This window comes from Bactrocera latifrons, unplaced genomic scaffold (genome assembly GCF_001853355.1).
Source record: "Bactrocera latifrons isolate USDA-ARS-PBARC rearing strain unplaced genomic scaffold, ASM185335v1 scaffold_232, whole genome shotgun sequence".
Lineage (NCBI taxonomy): Eukaryota > Metazoa > Arthropoda > Insecta > Diptera > Tephritidae > Bactrocera > Bactrocera latifrons.
The window spans coordinates 17,234-38,232 of record NW_017535875.1 but is presented as its reverse complement, the minus strand read 5'-3'; the positions used below and the strand labels follow the sequence as shown (position 1 = coordinate 38,232).

At 35.9% G+C, this 20,999-nt stretch overlaps 1 protein-coding gene across 7 annotated transcripts in view; it reads left to right on the top strand.

Moving 5' to 3' along the window:
* The window catches only part of LOC108968917 (protein apterous), a 55,516-nt gene extending 36,542 nt beyond the window's left edge, over positions 1-18,974 (top strand). For all 7 annotated transcript variants that reach the window (XM_018933272.1, XM_018933269.1, XM_018933267.1 and 4 more), the window contains 4 exons: positions 10,489-10,662; positions 10,720-10,973; positions 11,358-11,551; positions 16,843-18,974. In XM_018933272.1, the coding sequence (XP_018788817.1) occupies positions 10,489-10,662; positions 10,720-10,973; positions 11,358-11,551; positions 16,843-17,016 (796 nt within the window). In that variant the 3' untranslated portion in view covers positions 17,017-18,974. The remainder of the gene's footprint in view (positions 1-10,488; positions 10,663-10,719; positions 10,974-11,357; positions 11,552-16,842) is intronic.
* Positions 18,975-20,999: the final 2,025 nt, after the last annotated feature.

The following is a 20,999-nucleotide window of genomic DNA, read 5'->3' as shown; positions in this document are numbered from 1 at the left end:
ATGTTGTCACGTTCAAAATAGTCCCCATTCGACATTATGCACTTATGCTGGCACTTCTTCCAATCATCGAAAAATTGAAACGTTTTTTTGGATCGCCCTTAGCTCTTTCAGCGGTGTTCATCTATATTGTAAAACGAGGTTAAAGGGCCGGCTCTCTCCATTTTTGAAAACAGGGAAAAGTCTCAAGGAGTTATGTCTGTCAAATATTGACGCGGGCGCATTGTTACACTATTGTTTTTGGCTAAGAATTCGAAAAATGCCTCACCCTAACAGCTCCTACAGACAAAGTAACAGTGAATACAGCTGAAAATTATCGTACTTCACGGACATAATAAAAAAAAAAATCCAAACGCGCGAAATTTTAAAAATATCTTTATTTTCAGAACACCCCTCTTATGCACAGTCGTAAATGTATGGTATATATCCACTGGCGGATACAGAGGGGGAAATTAAAAGAGAGATAAATGTCTTATTAGAAATTTTGCTACTCTGAAAATATACAAAGTAACAGAAATATAATCTCATCGCAGCCGTGTCCAAGTTTTAATTTATAATTGGGATTTTTGGCCTATGTGATATTCTACCTCTAACAGAAAGAATCGATCGGCAAAGGCATCAAATATGATATATACACTGCTTGTAACGTTCCGAAATCGAAGACAAAAAGCTGAGGAACATTTTCGATCTATATATTCAGTCATGAAAAAAATGGCGGTAGAACTGAAAGTTGGCGAAGAAAAACCAAAAATCTGCGGCCGACAAACAAAACGTGAAAACTTTCGCGTGAGAGCTAGCGAAGAATACTACAATGTTTCAAGGTGCAATCCTCTGTTGGTTACAATCGGCGAAGATTTGAAGACGCGCTTTTCTAGAGAACGTGGTTGAGGACGAACATGCTTCAAGATAGATTCATTGGCGTAGCCTTGCTGCACAGGCATTTTGACATTGAAAGCACTGCAGAAGAAGTTCTCGAAACATTCTCCAAACTTGGCCCACATCGTTTTGTTTTGTGAAACTTTTCTATTCAATACATGAACTGACTACAGTATTATACATTGCAATAAATTATGTCACATGCGCGTCTACGATTTATAATGTTTTTTTTTTCAATTTAGTAGGATTTCATATTAGAAGGTCGATTTGAAATTTTTCCACCATGATATGAAACGGTATAAACTATATTTAATATATTAATCTTCATGCCTCAAGTAAATGTTTATTCCAAACCCCTCCATCTAAAAGCCTTTCGTTCGAAAGTCTGACCAGCGGACTTTCAGACCAGAATTTCCAACTGTAAAGTGGTCAATTTTCTAACTAGTTCACGGCATCTCTGCAGGATATGCCACAACTCTATGAATGTGTTACATATACGCATGGGTAAATATACTTCTATGCACATTCCCACGCCTGTACAAATTTAAACGATGTGTAAATATGTCAGGAGCTTGTATAATTACAATATTCAGTAAACAGAAAGTACATATACGTAGCTCAAAATTATCACCACGGGACATTGAGAAAACACATCAAATAGTTTCAAAACGTTTCATCACCTTTACTAGTTTTTGCTTCCAAGTCCGTTCTTACCTTTATACTTGGGTACGAATATATGTATGTATGTATGAATAATCAGAGATGGTGAAGTGTAGACACATAAAAAAAGTTGTTGTTTGTGTTAAACAGTGGTTTGGTCGCTCGCTTGTAACGGTGCCACTCAGCGGGGTATTGAGTGCAACTGCTGTCACTGCTTTTGTGGTTGCACGTGCGTTAAGTACATGTGTGCGTGTAATCACATCGAATCCCTACCAAATCCTGTGGCGCTTGCCACAAATATCTCATCTTACGATTGATAGCGGAAGTCAGGAAGCAATGCTTGTTGATCCGCTTAACAAGTTATACGAATGTACCATGAGTAGTCATTATTTGTACAAGCAAATTATATACTTTTATTACAAAATTCATTTGTATGTAGGTACATAAAAAAGTTAAATGCTATAGAAAATAATACTTTTAGTTTTATGGTATATGACATTGATCTTAGTGAAGAAGTAGATCTAAGGAGATGAATACAAATTTTTTTTTCAAAATAGTCTGCTAAAAGGTGGTCGATCATACAAGGTATTTTCCAAAGTAAACAGGTCGTGAGGACAAAAATGACGATCAACATGTGGCCCAATCAAAATGCGTGATCACCGGAAATTCTATCGAAACTGTACGTAATTACTAAAAAAAAACAGCCGAAATCATCATTGAAATTCATGGAAAAATTAACTCAGGACCAAAAATTGCTCAGAATCCAACATTCAAAGGACGATTACATCACACAAAATCACATTTTAACCATTAACCACTCCCCGTATTCACCTCTTATGGCACCGTGGGACTTCTTCCTTTTCGGAAAATGCATTTGCCCATGAAAGGAAAGCGAAATGCAGACGTAGAGGCTATTCAAAGGGCTTGCACCTTGTTTTGGTTTAAACTAGGTTATATCTGTTAGCAGAACCTTAAAATTTTAAACATGTTGGGTATAATTATTTATATGTATGTGATTTGAAGTAGTGATTCGTAATTAATAAAATACTCAATTTAGAATTTTTTTTGATCATACGTTGTTTTGCATTTTAGGTGACGATATGTAGATGATACTTTCTCTCTGGTAAATCGACTGTTCCACAATATATTAATTGTTAGTTATTAAATGAAATAGAGACAGAATCAATTTTTATAAGTCGGTGCATCCCAAAATTATTCAAGGCTAGAATAAATATGATTTTGATTTGATAAAGAATTGCGAATCTGTGTGAAGGTAGATTTCTCGTGCTATTTACAAGAATTTTAAGAGGATGTCATGTTGTCCTTAGATTGTAAAATTAGATAAACTACCTTTGACCAAATATATTTTTCAATCTTACTGTATGATATAGACAGTTAAGTAGAATTAACTTTTTGAAGCTAATTTTAGTTTCACACTTCCTGGATTATTATTATTAGATGATATTATTTTGTGCGAAAGCTCTGTGAAAAGTGCTTCTGGAACTCACAATCCACCAAGTATAACAACAAATTATTTTTCTCAGCTGTGTTTGGAGTTTAATCGTAATAAATCTGAATCTTTGGACATTAGATCACTCCGTAACCTAATGGGCACTCATCCAAATGGACTAAACCACTGAAAACTAAAAATGATATGTAATATATAATATATTCTATAGACATTTACATGAACTTAGGGCAATCGTCTATTTAGAAAATAAATCCGTCAACAGTTGAAGAAAATTATAGTACGGTATCAGTAATATGGAAGTATCGCAAGATGACCGTAGTGGCTTGGCTGCGCCAGGCTTTTTTATGAAGTTAGGTCAAACTAGAAATATACAAAACAAAGCCCAAAAATCTGAGTGAACTGAAGCAGTCCATTAATAATTGAGGTAATCCGGACCGGAAGGAATGCTTTTCTCATTATGTTTCGCATATGCGTGGATGATCATGGAGGTCATTTACGGACCATAATTAAAAAAACAAAAAAAAACTAATTATATAAAATAAAATAAAATTTTGTAAACAATAACAAAATAAATGTAACGCATTGATAGCGATTCATCGCCCTATCTAAATGAAAGAAATAATTCAAACACCTGCTGAAGAAGTACAAAAGCACTGCTCAGCACCTTAGAACAATGTACATGTATAAAATAAAAATAATAACAATATTGTGTAATGTGTAATGTGAAAGCCTCCGATTGGCCTGCCTTAGTGCTAACAGAGAAGTATCCGTTCGAATGCCCGGTGCTGTTAGCGTTATTGCCGAATCGCATAAAGATGAATTTGGGTTTTACTGTTTCGAAACGCAACATATCAGCCACATATTTTTCATCAGATATCTTCCCGCCCCTTCGTTCCGCACCAAGTAAAGCAGAAAAGTCAAACTGGCACTTGTACACGACCACTACAGAAGCTCCACACTGAAATTGTAGACACATCAGGCCAGACAAGATTAGACTCATTCACCATCTCCGTAATGCTTTGTTGCTTCATTGCTGTTTTCACGCTTGGCGGGCGATTGGATGTCACCAGAAACAGCAGCAACCACACAACAGCAGCCACAACGGCAGCAACAGTTTCAAGAGCAGAAGTTGCAAGTTCTTAACTCATATAAACAAGTACATATTTACACATGTGTATGTATATATGATATATAAATACAACATGTACATAAATCTGCACAATATAGCCGTCCACATGCATATGCTTGTGTGGGAATTTCATTGTGAATTGTGAGGGTAGCGACATCACGAGCGAGCGCACATATCAGATTTCGAGCACTCAAAGGCATAATCATATATTAAAAGATGTCACTTTGACATCTTGCCTGCTCTTTTACATGGCAATAATAATAATTCATTTTTCTCGGGTGGGGACCTGGCGAACAACCAGACAAGCAGATTGGTAGGGAGTTTTTTGGCGCTAGAGGTGTCTGAGTAGAACTAATATCATATTTTTTTATAAAGTATTTATATTTTCATACACTTACATGCATGAAGATTAAATGTACGTGTACCAGTAGGTATGCTTACATAAAGTATACATGTATACATATGTATTTATTTTTTATATTTTACTTTGTATGCCCATGTTTCGCATTATTTATGTGCCTAACGGTTCTATGCTATCTTCCTAAATTATCATAAAATTCCCAGTGACTTCATATAAAAACTTTAAAACAGAAAAAAAAACATTAGGCTATAAAAATATTTTTATTCTGATCAGTCAGTTTAAATAGCGGTTATAAGCTAAAGCGGTCTGATCTGTTCGGAGAGTTTAGCGGTGTATTGAATAGTAATCTACGCCAAATTTCATGAAGATAACTTGTCGAATAATAAAGTGTTATATACAAGGACATGATTTCCATCGTTCTGTTTGTATGATATGCATTGTATACTCTAATATGTAAGCAACAACTCCTTGGTAAGAAAATAATATGTGCAAAACTTCTGATCGATATAGTATGGTATATGCAGACGATCAAACAAACAGTATCCGACGTTTTCTTTAGAGTGTTACAAACATCGTGACAAACTTGTTCAGAGTATAATGGATAAACATACATTATCTTAGTTTTTCCTGTTACCCAGCTTTCTAGGTCGTCTTAAATTCAAAAATCTAATAAATTTCATTATCTATTGCAGAGTCATAGTTAATAGGAAAGGACTCGTGCAATTGTCTGACAACACAGGCAGTTGATATCAAGCAATGTACAAGCATGTCAAATTTGTGATCAATAAGTTTTCTGAGTTTCCTTACAGTTTGCTTCAACATTAAATTAATCGTTTATTGAAGTGTTTGCGTTTTGGTTTTAATCAAAATATTAATATCATCAAATGTTTGTTGTACAAAAGGCTTATGATCGAAGCGATGTTCCCGTCCTTTGATAGGAGTTTTACATTCAGATAATATCTTAACCCATCTTCCACATAAAGGTTATGTTTCCATCTATTAAAAATATACAAGCTCTAGGTTTACATATGAATTAACTAAAAAATCAGTAAAATTTAGACCCTCCCAACTTGCCTTGTAAAAATATTAATGTATGCCCAAAATTTTGTCTTTTAGATTCTTAAATTGAACTCAGAAAATTCTACAATAAACAGAAATTTTACGATACAATCGATACATTATATAATAATCAAATAGATATTAATAGGATATAGAATTATTAAAATATTATATGTATACCTCTGCTTATATTTAAATATGAGGTCTAGTAAAAATAAATGCATTATTTTTTCATTCAATTGAAGGTTTTACAGTTACATCCATATGTTCCCTTATTCGATAACTCCTTGTCATTTTTAGTTAAAGAAAAAACTGTGCTATAATGTTATGAATAATTGCCAGACAGACCTGAACTATGAGGTGGATGCGTAAAATCTTTCCAACAAAGCTCTCGTACCTTCTGACGAGTCACTATGGATGTATCTGACCTGGAGTTTTTCTGGTAATACACTATTTCCCTGTCATATTTTATTTCCCGGCTTACTAAATAGTGTTTACCTGACAGTCAGACTCGACAATTTTCGCCAATACCAAAGAAAACTGTAAAATATGAAGTATTTTCTTCTAATGGTGGTCTTTGACGCATGCACGATTCAAGCGAAATCTTATCTGTATAACGCCTCAGATATGCATTACTATGTGCTTATTATTATTATTGGGAAACTAATTGAATTATTTTTACTATACCCTGTATGTAAATAGGTTTTCAAGTTAAATTCAATTTTAGACTACCTCAATAAATCAAAATCTTATGAACATCGTTCAAAAGGAACATATTCAGTTACTTATGGCGATTTAAGTAGCATATCCATATATACTATTATACCATATATGCATCCTTTTTGGATTGCCAATTTAAAATCAAATACAGTAGCATGCACTAAATTGCCTTCAATAATACAGGAGCGTATATCGAAGATTACTTATACATACCACCTACATATGTTGTATATATGTAAATATCCATAGTCGAGTGATAAAGCAAGTTATAATTTCACTTAACTATAATTTAGAGGCAGCCAAATGAGAATGATACCCGTTGTACGTGCGAAAATTACTGTGATTGATTTGGAAGTATCATTCCCAATAATCATCTTAAATAACTAAGGAACTACTACATAAGTTCGTGCGGGAACTAAAATTAAATACTCACGCAATTTGTAAAAATGTAAAGGTTGTGCAGCATTTTTAATAATTTATGTGTATACATATATACAGTAGGAAGAAAAAGTAAGTTATCAAAGTGAAAAAGAAATCAGCGAAGTGAATAAAGTTTAAAAGTTTATATTTTTCAAAAGAAATATTTTTTTATTGAGACCATATTTCAAAGTGTCAAGATAAAGTAATTTTAAAACAAACGAGAAGTTAATTGTTTTTATAAAAGGAAAACATACACACATACGGTAAATTGCATGTAGAAAAAATAAGTTATCAATATGTTTAATATCCACAATGTCCATAATAATATCTTACTAGTTGACCCAATCGTTATTTCATGAAGTTGGCAAGCTTCAAACACTAATTTTGAGAAAAGTTATTCCAAATGTTATAGATGCAGTTCTTCAAATCAACCAGGTTTTAGGGTTTCTCCTCAGTTATCGGCATCTTAAGGATTGCCAAAGCCTTTTCAATTAGTGACAAGTCAGGGCTTTGAGGAGGCCATTTCAATACACTCACATTTTCATTTCGTAGATCTTCTGTGATGATTTTTGCAGTAGGAATGGGCGCGTTGTCCTGTTGAAGAAGGATATCCGGCCCAATTAGTCGGCGACAATCACGGATGGCGTGCTCCTTTAAAATATTTAAATAAACGGCAGCAGTAATTTTTCCTTCCAGGATTACAATATTGCTAGGGCCATTCGAAGATAAGCATCCCCAAACCATTAAGCCCTTTTCCACCGACTTAACTGTGTGTAGAGTGCACTTGTATAATAGTTCCTGTTCGGGTGAGCTTCAAACGTAAACCATACAGTGGGAATAATGAAGACAAATCATCGATTCAACACTCCAGAGCACTTTATGCCAAAAATTTTAAAATTTTAATATGTGCTCTTTATAAAATGATTGTCGTAGGTAGAGTAACTTTCTTGCAACGCGACCGTGAATATTGGTTTGGTGCAATTCGTTACGGACAGTGTTCACTGAGGGGGCATTCTTGTCATCTTTTATAAGATGTGCGTGAATTTTTGAAACTGATTTGGAGGGATCAGAATTGGAATATCCAAAATTCGTTTATCAACTCTCCCGTTGTTATTTTTGGGCGCCATTACTTTTTCTTCCTGATGACTCGATTTTCTTTGTTGTAGGCGGCAATGACTTTACGTATTGCAACCTGGCTTTTATTAAATTGTTCAGTAATAAAACGCCTACATGGCGAAAATAGGATGGTCCTGGTCCAGTGTGGAGGTCTTCCTCTTCCTCTGCTTCCCCTGGCGGATACAGCGTCGAATACTTTCAGAGCTGAAGTGTTTTCGTCCATTCGGACAACATGACCTAGCAAACGTAGCCCCTCTTTGTCTTTTAATTCGCTGAACTATGTCAATGTCGTCGTATATCTCGTACAGCTCATCGTTCCATCGATTGCGATAGTCGCCGTGGCCAACGCGCAAAGGACCATAAATCTTTCGCAGAACTTTTCTCTCGAAAACTCGCAACGTCGACTCATCCGAGTCTCTGCACCATATAGCAGGACGGGAATTATGAATGACTTATAAAGTTTGGTTTTTGTTTGTCGAGAGAGGMCTTTGCTTCTCAATTGCCTACTCAGCCCGAAGTAGCACCTGTTGGCAAGAGTTATCCTGCGTTGGATTTCTAGGCTGACATTGTTGGTGGTGTTTACGCTGGTTCCAAGGTAGACGAAATTATCTACAACTTCAAAGTTATGACTGTCAACAGTGACGTGCGTGCCTAGTCGCGAGTGCGACGACTGTTTGTTTGATGACAGCAGATATTTCGTCTTGCCCTCGTTCAYTGCTAGACCCATTTGCGTTGCTTCCTTGTCCAGTCTGGAGAAAGCAGAACTAACGGCGCGGGTGTTGAGGCCGATGATATCAATATCAATATCATCGGCATACGCCACGCACGATAAGGAATCGCCTTGTCTGAAACCTCCTTTGGTATCGAACGGCTCAGAGAGGTCCGTCCCGATTCTGACGGAGCCTTTGGTGTTGCTCAACGTCAGTTTACACAGTCCTATTAGTTCTGCGGGGATACCAAATTCAGACATCGCGGCATAAAGGCATTCTCCTTTCACGGGTCTTTTCCAAGATTTGGCGCATGGTGAATATCTGGTCGGTTGTTGATTTGCCGGGTCTAAAGCCACACTGATAAGGTCCAATTAGTTCATTGACGGTGAGCTTTAATCTTTTACGCAACACGCTCGATAGAACCTTATATGTGATGTTGAGGAGGCTTATAACACGGTAGTTGGCGCAGATTGGGGGGTCTCCCTTTTTATGGATTGGGCTTAGCACATTTAAAAACCAATCGTTGGGCATGCTTTCGTCCGACCATATTTTACAAAGAAGCTGATACATGCTCCTTATCAGTTATTCGGCACCGTGTTTGAATAGCTCGGCCATCAATCCATCGGCCCCGCCGCTTTGTTGTTTTTCAGGCGGCTAATTGCTATTAGAACTTCTTCCTGGTCGGGCAATGGAACGTCTGCTCCATCGTCATCGATTGGGGAATCGGATTCGCCTTCTCGTGACGTTGCGCGTTCACTGACATTCAGCAGACTGGAGAAGTGTTCCCTCCATAATTTAAGTATGCTCTGGGCATCGGTGACTAGATCACCTTTGGGGGTTCTACAATAGTGTGCTCCGGTCTTGAAAGCTTCTGTAAGCCGCTGCATTTTTTCGTAGAACTTTCGACCATTACCCTTGTCGGTCAGCTTATCAAGCTCTTCGTACTCATGCATTTCGACCTCTTTCTTTTTCTGTCTGAAAAGGCGTCTTGCTTTCCTCTTCATTTCTCGGTATATGAATATCCCATCCGGCACGTGTTGTGGTCGATCGTAACGTTGCGGGGTAGGCAGCCTGTTTTCTCTCCGCTGCGACATAGCATAGCATAAAGCGTAAAGCGGTTCAATCAGCGCTGTTTTGATAACTTATGTTTTCTACCTACTGTACGTAAATACTAATTCAAATAGTATAACTTAAGTATAAAAGTTTCTATATTTATTCCAGAGCTTTGTTATGCGTTTTTTTTTTTTTTTTTTCCTTACAATATTCCGGATAACACGATAACTAATAATCCAAATTCTTTTTTGTTTTGAGTCGAAGACAGTAGTAGGGGAGCCTGGAGTGCTAAATTTGAAGTTACTGGAGCGTCATGGAAACGTTATTCGAGCGTGTCAGATTTTCAAAGTGAATGTTAATGAACCTCTAAAGAGTGTGCCATTTACATTTTTGACAATTTCGAAGTGACCAAAAGTCATGACTGATTTTAAAACTTGTAAAAAAAAAGGTGACCATGAGATACTCGAGCGCGTCAGATTTTTATACAGGGGGATGAACTTGATGTCCTTTTTACATAAAAAGGACCAATGTTTCTCTCCATAAAATTTTCTGACACGCTTAGTAACTTGGAAAATCCCCGCTTGGGCTCCCCTACTACAGGCATGTTCTCCGGTCAAATCTATATGCACATACGCATGTACATACCTACATGTACTGCTCGTATATGTACATAAGTAAGCCATATAAGAAAAACTTAAAGTTTTGTAAATTGTTTTAAAAAATACCAAAATATATTGCAAGTTGAATGAAATATTAATAAGATGAAAAGATTTTAGAGAGTATTAAGAATATAAAAACTTTAACCTAACCATTTATTGAAGCTTTTAGATTATGGTTTTAATAAAATGCTTAATATCATAAAACGCATTTAGTATAAATTGCTTATTTATTAAATTTTTAAATTATTTTTTTGCAGTTTTTTTGGGACGAGGCGCTGTTCAAAATGTCGAGCATCGATTAGTTCGACAGAATTAGTAATGAGAGCCAGAAGCTTAGTGTTTCACGTAAACTGCTTTTGTTGTACGATTTGTAATGCGCCACTTACCAAAGGCGATCAATATGGAATTATAGACGCTCTTATATACTGCAGGTAAAGTCTTATGTATAAATAAAGATATAATAACCGTCATTTATATTAATTCCACAGAACTCATTACAGCATCGCACGCGAAGGCGATTCAACGTCAACAAGACTTGGAGGTTCATTCGCTTATTGCGCAGACTTCGATTCTCCTCAAAATGAGTCCTCCAGTCCGCATTCAGATCCCTCTCGTATTGTTCCTAGTGGCATATATATGCCAACTTCACATGTAATCTCAGGACTAACGCAGGCGCCGCGGCAAAAAGGTAGACCTCGGAAACGTAAACCTAAGGATATTGAAGGGCTCACTGCCAATTTAGGTAAATAAAAGTAATAGGCATAGATAATGTAAATAATTAAAGCATTTTAAACATATTGCTCACTTCTTATTCCAATTACTCTTGATTCGTATTCAAATATACTGGAAAAATTATTTTATTATAAATAGGAGCGTAATCCTTACACGGTTTTCACTTGTTTAACAAACTAAAGCCCTTACGGATTATACTTCCTATATGCTATTCTATCGAGTCGTATGTATAGGTTTACATGTAGATTAGTACGAGAGAGTGAACTACATAGATATACTGGTAATAGCACACTTTTTAGATACTGTATACGAGAAGGAATTTTAAATTGAATTAATTGAAATGAAGATTTTATCGAAATTTAATAAGCTAAATTTTTATATTAATTTTCGACAGATTTGAATACGGAATATCTGGACTTTGGACGTGGATCTCAAATGACTGCTTCCCGGACGAAACGGATGCGAACCTCTTTTAAACACCACCAATTGCGTACGATGAAGTCTTATTTTAATATAAACCACAATCCGGATGCCAAGGATTTGAAACAACTTTCCCAAAAAACAGGGCTGCCAAAGAGAGTTTTACAAGTAAATTTGTTATATTTTTATTATCCACATAAGTTGTAAGCAAAAATAATATATAATAATAGTGAGTTTAAATCTTCAGAACATAAACGTGTTCTTTACGACTGTATTGAAAAGCTCAAAATGCGTTCAAGACGCTGATGAATTTATGTATACATATATATAATATATTATGTATATATATTGAAGCCGTAGCTGAGAGTGTACACAAGGATCGTTCGCAACATCTCGAACTGATGATTGGAACGACTTTGAATATTTTACGTAGAAATCTTAAATTGAAAGCGTACAAAATATCTTTCTTCTTAATTGGCTTAGACACCGCTTACGCGATTATAGCCGAGTTAACAACAGCGCGCCAGTCGTTTCTTCTTTTCGCTACGTGGCGCCAATTGGATATTCCAAGCGTAGCCACGTCCTTCTCCACCTGGTCCTTCCAACGGAGTGGAGCTCTTTCTAGCCTAGGAGCATGACCTAGCCAGAGTAGCCGCTGTCTTTAAATTCGCTGAACTATGTTAATGTCGTCGTATATCTCATACAGCTCATCGTTTCACCGAATGCGATATTCGCCATGGCCAACGCGCAAAGGACTATAAATCTTTCGCAGAACTTTTCTCTCGAAAACTCGCAAATTCGACTCAGCAGTTGTTGTCATCGTCCAAGCCTCTGCACCATATAGCAGGACGGGAATTATGAGTGACTTATAGAGTTTGGTTTTTGTTCGTCGAGAGAGGACTTTGTTTCTCAATTGCCTACTCAATCCGAAGTAGCACCTGTTGGCAAGAGTTGTCCTGCGTTGGATTTCCAGGCTGACATTGTTGGTGGTGTTTACATTGGTTCCAAGATAGACGAAATTATCTACGACTTCAAAGTTATCACTGTCAACAGTGACGTGAGAGCCTAGTCGCGAGTGCGACAGGAGTTATTTCGTCTTGCCCTAGTTCACTGCCGGACCCATTTGTTTTGCTTTCTTGTCTAGTAGGGAGAAAGCAGAACTAACGGGGCGGGTAACTAAGCGGGTGTTGAGGCCGATGATATCAATCATGTGCATATTGGGCATAGCACACTTAAATTCCAATGTTGGGCATGATTTCGTTCGACCATATCTTACAAAGAGGGACCCTCTATCAGTCCTTCGCCGCCGTGTTTGAATAGCTCGGCCGGCAATCCATCGCCCCCGCCGCTTTGTTGTTCGTGAGTCGTGTAATTGCTATTTTCTTTCTCATGATCGGGCAATGGAACGTCTTCTCCATCGTCATCGATTGTTGAATCGGGTTCGCCTTCTCCTGGCGTTGTGCGTTCACTGCCATTCAGCAGGCTGGAGAAGTGCCGCCGCATTTTTTCATAGAATTTTCGAGCATTACCCCTGCCGGTCAGCTTATCAAGCTCTTCGTACTCACGCATTTCGGCCTCTTTCTTTTTCTGCCTGCAAATGCGTCTCGCTTCCCTCTTCAACTCTCGGTATCTATCCCATCACGAACATGGTCGATCGTAACGTTGTGAGGTAGGCAGCCCGTTTTCTCTCCGCTGCGACACAGCACTCCTCGTCGTAACAGCTGTTCTTTTGCACTTTCCGAAAACCAATGGTTTCGGTTGCAGCTGTACGTAAGGAGTTTGAAATGCCRTCTCACAGTTCCCTTATACCGAGTTGTTGACGAGTACTCTCAGAGAGCAGGAGTGCAAGCCGAGTAGAAAATCGTTCTTCTGTCTGTTGTGATTGCAGCTTTCTTTCGAACCTTCCTTGTGTTTCATGGCGTGCATTTTTTGCTGCACAGAAGCAGGTGCGTATCTTGGTAGCAACAAGATAATGGTCCGAATCGATATTAGGACCTCGGAGCGTACGCACGTCTAGAATACTGGAGACATGTCTTCCGCCTATCATTACGTGATCGATCTGGTGTGTGGTTTTTCGATCCGGAGACAGCCAGGTAGCTTTATATATCTTCGTATGCTGGAATCTAATACTACAGAAGTCGATCAGCCTCAACCCATTTGGTGATGTTTCGTCGTGGAGGCTGAATTTACCGACCGTAGTGCCAAATATACCTTCTTTTCCCACCCTGGCATTAAGGTCGCCAAGCACGATGACATCGTGGCGGGGGCAGCTCTCATAACTGCGTTCCAAGCACTCATAAAAGGCATCTTTGGCTACAGCGTCCTTCTCTTACGTCGGGGCGTGGGCGCAAATCAGCGATATGTTGAAGAACTTCGCTTTGATGCGGATCGTGGCTAGACGTTCATTCACCGGAGTGAATGATAGTATTCGGCGACGCAGTCTCTCTCCCACCACGAATCCCACACCAAACCTACGCTTCTTTATATGGCCACTGTAGTAAATGCCACAAGGACCTACTCGTCTCTGTCCTTGTCCCGTTCATCGCATTTCTTGGACGGCGGTGATGTCAGCCTTTATTTTCACAAGGTCATCAAGCAGCTGGGCAGCAGCACCTTACCAATTAAGAGACCGGACATTCCAGTTGCATGCCCTCAAATCAAAGTCCTTAATTCGTTTACCATGGGGGTGGTTGTTTTACGTGGCGGGTCCCAAACCCATACGCACAACAGTAAGTAGGGAATATTTCGCCTTCAAACGGATGTTCTTAGGCTACCCAGAGGGTACTTKGTCAAAGACCGGAAGTCGTGAGCTGCTTGAGTCATATGTATGTAAAAGAATCGTTTCTGGCCACTCCCAAGTGAACGGTGATCAGAGAACTTTCCTTACTTGCGTGAACTTCAACACACGACTCCATCCTCCGCGTACAAAATATAGTTTGTGCAAAAAACTGAAACTGCTCGACCCAAGCGACATCGCCCCCTGCGGGCTCTTGAAAACCTCCAAGAAGATCTGACGTTTTCGAGCCAAACTTAGTTTAGCGAAGAGGCCCATTTCTGGTTCAATGGGTATGTAAACAAGCTAAATTGCCACTTGTGGGACAAAGAGCAGCCTGAAGGGATTCAAAAGCTACCACTTCATCCAGTAAAAACAACGGGTAGTTTTGGTTTGTGGCCCGATAGAATCATCGGTCCCTATTTCTTCAAAAATAATGCGGAACATAACCACCATTGGCGACCATTATCGCGTCATGATAACCGAGTATTTGATGACTGAAATTGAAGCTTGTGATCTAGGCAACATTGGTTTCAACAAGACGGCGCCAGCTTCGTATCAATCAATAGATTTATTGAGAGAACACTTCGGTGAGCAGATAATTTGGATCGGTCGATTGGCCACAAAGATCGTGCGATATCACACCGTTAAACTTACTCCTGTAAGGATATGTGAATTCAAAAGTCTATGTGAACAATCCCGATGCAGTTACCAGTCGAAATTCCCGAACAAGTCATCGAAATTGAACTCAACGGATGGATCATTTGAGACGTAGCCGCGACCAACATTTGAAAAAGATAATATTCAAAAATAAATTCCAAAGAATGATAATAAACATTGCCCATTAAAATTGAAGTTTCGAAATACCGATTATGTTCCATTTTTAGATGAGAGATGCCACACCTATAGAGCAAAGTTTTATTCCTATATCTTCAAGGGTACTTGATTTATGTAATGTAAAATTAATTAATCGTATGTAATTTAATTTAATGTTATATGGAAGGTATTTCATGTGGTAGTTTTGCTATAGCAGTTATAAATCATATAAGGCTTTAGTATTGTTAAATTTTCGATTATTACCTCTAAAAGCAAACTCCTTCCTTCTTCCTCCTCGGAAGTTCTCAAATTTCTATAATGCTCTTTCATTCCCTATATCTGGATTTACATTTTTTATACCGAAGCACATGCTGTTAAGTGAAATATTTTAACTTAGTTGATACATAATATCTTCTTTACTGACCAACCAAAAGTTCTCAAAACAATTTAATGAGTATATAATATCTACCCCGGGTGAGCACTTTAAGATTATTATAACGTTTAGAGACAAATCTTGGTAAATTAAGTAGAAGTAATGTGAGGATCTAAAGTTAATGTAATTGAGTAGCTTACACTAAAGGTTCATACCTCAATCTTAAACTGATCTAATTAATATTCGGCACCACATGGACTTTCATCATTCTTACTTAGCAGGTGAATTATAGCAACGTCATGGGAAAAATGGAGGAAGAGAATTCGCAATGTGGAGATTCATGCTATTACTGAGATTCCCAATTAGCGAAAATTAGTTGAAGTGTCATAGTGTCAAAAGTCATAATATATCATATGCAAACCATCAAGTAAAATATTACGGATGTCTTGCGCCATCTTTTTTCATATTATAAAATGATTTCGTATTATAGGCATGATATTTTAGTTTTTATTTTGTCTTGGCTAATACGGTTTAGATTAGATCATTGCTGGAACACATGAATTAAAACTGGGAGAATGAGTTCGCCCACAAAACGAAAACCTATAAAGTGGCATAACTAAGCGTTAAATTGAGATATAAAACCTTTATTTGGTATAGCGGATCGCAAGCACAAGGGGCAATGTTAAAAACTGTTTAACGCGCTATAAATCAATAACTAAATACACCAAAAATATTGAATTTTACAGCCAATGAATATACCGGGAAAAAACTTTGCGCGAATAGTACCTTTAAGATATGTATAACATTTGTGATCTAAAAATGTCAACATCAGGCCCTAACTGTTCAAGCCCACAGAAACCGGAAATATAAACGGCAGAGCCTATGACTGACTTTTTACCGAAAATATCGGTCAGTGTAAATATTGGAATTAGGAGAGAATCCTTTCCTGAGAATATGATATCCATATGTTAAAAATTGGTTTAATCAAGTCAATATTTTTTTCCTTAGCTCCCATTTACCAAATAGAAAGGTTTTCGAACTTCCGGCTGATTTTATGCCGCATATATATTAATTAGTTAGCGTAATAAACTCGAGAGAGCGTTTTTTCTTATAACGGTGCAACGGTGCCTAAAATTTAAGAAATCAAGTGAAAAATTGCCTTATGAAATGTTGGGTTACACCCGAACTTAGCTCTTCCTTACTTGTTTATATCATGACACTGTTCCCATTCTGAATAGTATCTTTATAATTCATCAGTATCGATTCTTTAAGGCCCGTACATCTTCGGCGAAAACTGATGGGTTAGTTAAACTACTTTTAATATCTTCAAATTTATTTTAATGGTCCATTTTATTCAAATATGAACTATCAATGGATAATTTAATAATAATAACTATTAAGGTTATACTAAACTTAAAAAAGAAAAATGTTCTTATTTCTCAACCTTGGTATGACAACTGCACTAATTTATTAATTCATATGCTTTTTTGTTTTTAGGTATGGTTTCAAAATGCTAGAGCAAAATGGAGGCGTATGATGATGAAACAAGATGGTTCCAATATTTTAGAAAAGGGCGATGGATCCCTGGATTTAGATAGCATATCTGCTCATAGCCCTACTTCTTTCTTAATGGGCGGCGGCAGTGGCTCTCCTCAACATACCATAGAGTAGCAGACATATCCATTACTGCTTCCACATAGAGAACTTTGAGCTAATCAGTATACTTACGTTGTTGCTTTATAGATATTACAACTGTTTGGATAGCAGTAGCTATAGTCTAGAATCTAGAGCATCCGCTTTTGCGCACGCGCACCAGTCCAATGCAAAAACCACGGCAGGGAATTTACCGCCTACATTTGTATGCATTCATGCGACTACGCACATCCCTATAAACATACATACATATGTATAGTACACTACTATACACAGTTAAACTTTAAAGAATAGCAAAATGCACGCCGCATGTATTTACAAGTCAAAAACTGAACTAAATACGAGTTTCAAGTTTATACTATATCTACATATGCATATGTATGTATGTATGTATGTACAAACTAGTACACAACCTCAACCGGCCAATAGCCATATTGAAAATATATTAAACCGTTGCACAACCGAAAATTCTTATCTTATGCGCATGGGCTAATATACGAGTAAAATATTTTTGTAAATGTATTTAGATATAATTACTTACCATAGAAGATATAATTTAAACATAATGCCTAAATCCGAACTTGTTACTTCTAGCACCTTTGGCAGTTAATGGTTCATATATTTAAATATGTTATAAGATATTTTTTTTTTTAAGTATTTAAGTATTTTTATATATGCATAAACGAAGTTAGATAAAAGTACGTACAATTAATAACGATTAAAATAGTTTCGGTTGCTTTATAACATTTTGATTATAAATCTGTAAATACATGTGCCGAAACAGGGTCAACCTACATACATATATTTCCTTTGGTGCGGCTTTTATCTTTTTCGACCTCGTCTTTACCTAATAGATTAAATATTAAAATTGTAGATTAATATCATTAAAATTATGTATTTTGATTTGGCAATGAGAATGTACATATGTACGACATAAGCACACGGTTATAAACATATACCATTTATCCCGTGGTATACCTAAACTATAATCAAGCATATATATTTATTTGCCATTGATGTACTTATATGGTATATAAAGGCAACAATAAAACGAGGTCGACCGTTCAACATATACCTTTATTTATTTAGGGATTTTCTAAATGTTTTACCAAACAAACTGTGCAAAGTCATATACTTTATTTTGGATATTGCATTATTATTTGAAGTAAATCAATTCACGAGCTGTTTGATCAAAGGCTCAGCGATATATCGGATGTGGAATCTAGTTTTAATAGAAGCAAACAAATAATTTATACATTAAGTTTATGCCAGTACCACTTCAAATATTCAAATGATAGTTTTGGGTCTGTATAAAATTTTCTACTTACTTATTTTGCCTTTGGAAAATAGTTAGGCAAGTGTAGAAAAATATACTCCAATAACAATTGAGTCGGAAATGACCGTAAAACTTTTTGGGAAAAGAAAAGAGCGTTCCATTCATTTGAGTTAAATCAAGAAAATTTTATTATTTTAAAGTCGCTTAATTTTTAGTGGTTTTACAGTCGTTAAAACTTTTTTTGGAATAAATGTAATACCTAGTCGTTTCACTATGATCATTTCTGTTCAACGAAGTTACGAATTAGTTTATTTATAAAAGGCTGGCCGTTAAACCTATATATACTACTTAGTAAACCTATATTATTTTACCCTGTGTTTAATTACACAAATACAAAAGGCTTTGTATATGCATACACGCATATACAGACTTACATATTAGTGATTTTAGATAAACACCTTTTACTAGTCAATAAGAAATTAATTTCCATAAGTTGTATACTTTACAAAATAAGATTAATTACGAGTATCTTTATATACTTACATATTTATTATTACTTTTTTGTTGTGTAATGCCAATCTGGTCATATGTACTTATGTACTGTGACCCAATTTCTATATTTAGTTCCTTATTTTATACTGTTGCGCACTAACCAATAATATTTATAGCTAAATTCCAAAAAAACACCCCATTTTGTAGTAAATTATATGTACATGTATGTATATTGCTTTATAAAATTATAAAAAGTGTATTTACGAGTATTAAACAATTTTAACATCAACTGGAGAACAAAAATTCTTTATATTTCTTGTAAATAACATATTATGTTTATTTACTATTGTATAGTTGATAGCGAATAAATAATTGCTTAAGATAAATTTTTACAAAATAAATACTCGATATTTTATTTATGTATGACGATTAACCGAGATTATGGAAAAAATGAAATAAAAGCCAATGCAATTTCAAACTGAAATCTTAATTTCAAAGTTATTTAGGTTTTTTAATATGGCAAGCAGAATAGCTTTTACCGCAATTTTTAAATGAAATATAAATACAATATCTTATTACGTTAGAGATGTAATGGAAAAATGAAAAGTTTTTTTTTTTTGCATTAATATTATTTATCATTTTAGCACTTTATATAAACTTATTTATATTTTACGTATGAATATAATACTTTTTGACTTCTACGAGTGTTAATTACTAGAGGATTAAAGTTTCCAATGTTAATCACCTTCTATAAACGTACATACGTAAGCTGGTCTTCATTTTTACATTTGCTGTTTTAAAAACTTTGCAAAGTGGACGTGAGCCAGCCGAAAATTGGCTTAATTGACTTATAAAGTCAACTAAATCTAATCCTGAAAATGAATAATAATTAGTGGCCAACCGATTCCAAATTTTTGTTTGATATCAATTCCGTTAGAAACTAATTGAGTTTTATTTCATTTCCATCTTATGTTGTATAACTTATAAAATAGGTCATAGATACTTCGCTTTATTACAACATTTTCTTAAATTAAATTCAACGTAATTAACTCAAATAAGATACGTATACATTAGGGGTATAACTTTTAACAAGTTTTTCAAAAATAAAAATTTACATGGCGTTTTTACTTTTTTGTTTTCATTCAAAAAGTTCCCGCACCAACGCAATTGAATTTTTTTTATTTTGATAAAAAAAAAATTTGCAAAAAACGCGTTTAAAGTTTTGAAATCCCATAAGCCCCAATGTAAGAATTTGCACTATTTTGTGGATATCTCAGAAACCATGATATTGATATAAAATTTTGATACGATATAAAACACTATAAAATCTACGTTTCGGCATCATTAACACAAAAAACGTTTTTTTTTTTTCTTTGAGTAGGTATGGTTTAGTTATTGGGAGCAATATTCCGATAAGAAAACGCACAAATAAAAGAAATATTTCTACATTTTGTGAAAAAATAATACACCCATAAATAGAAAAAAAAGCATCACCGAAATTATCAAATACGTAAAAGAACGCAAAACCACACAACAAAACTTTACGATATGCGTCAACTAACTGTAGTATTTTCCCAATTGCTTTTGTATTCATTGTCGTTGCTTCTCTTCCTCACGTAACGTAAATATGCCATATGCGTCGACAAACTGTAACATTTTACAATTAATTCAATTCGATTTGTATTCATTGTCTTTGTGGAGATCTGGCAGCTCGAGAGATCTGGCAGCACGTGGAGATTCGGAAAGGAATGAAAATGGCGCGGTTGGGGAGGTCTGTTCTGGTTCGGTTAAGTAAAAGGTTCTACGAAACTGAAGTCTGATGAAATAAAGTCTAATTAAATTAAATACTGTATTTGTCTTATTACTGGTGGTAAAAGTGAGTAGTTACAGTCTTTATATTGCTACTCTTTGCCAGTCTTGGTTTAGCCAGCATCGCGAAAGCTATTGAATATGGACAAATAACTATTTAACATCAAAAATATAATGTCTTTTAAAAAGAGTGAAAAAAATGTTCTTAAAAATTCAAAAGTGTGGACAAATAATTTAGTTGCTTTTAACCTTTATCTGCTCTTCGCGTCGAAAACGACGCAAAAGCAATACATTTTTTAAATTTTTATGGAAAGGGGCGGCAAGAAGTCAACTGAATTTCTCGACTTTGTTAATAACATTAATTTGCTTTGTTTAAACTGTTTTTCGTTCTACAAATTTTTTTTTTGTGGATTGTGTTAAAAAA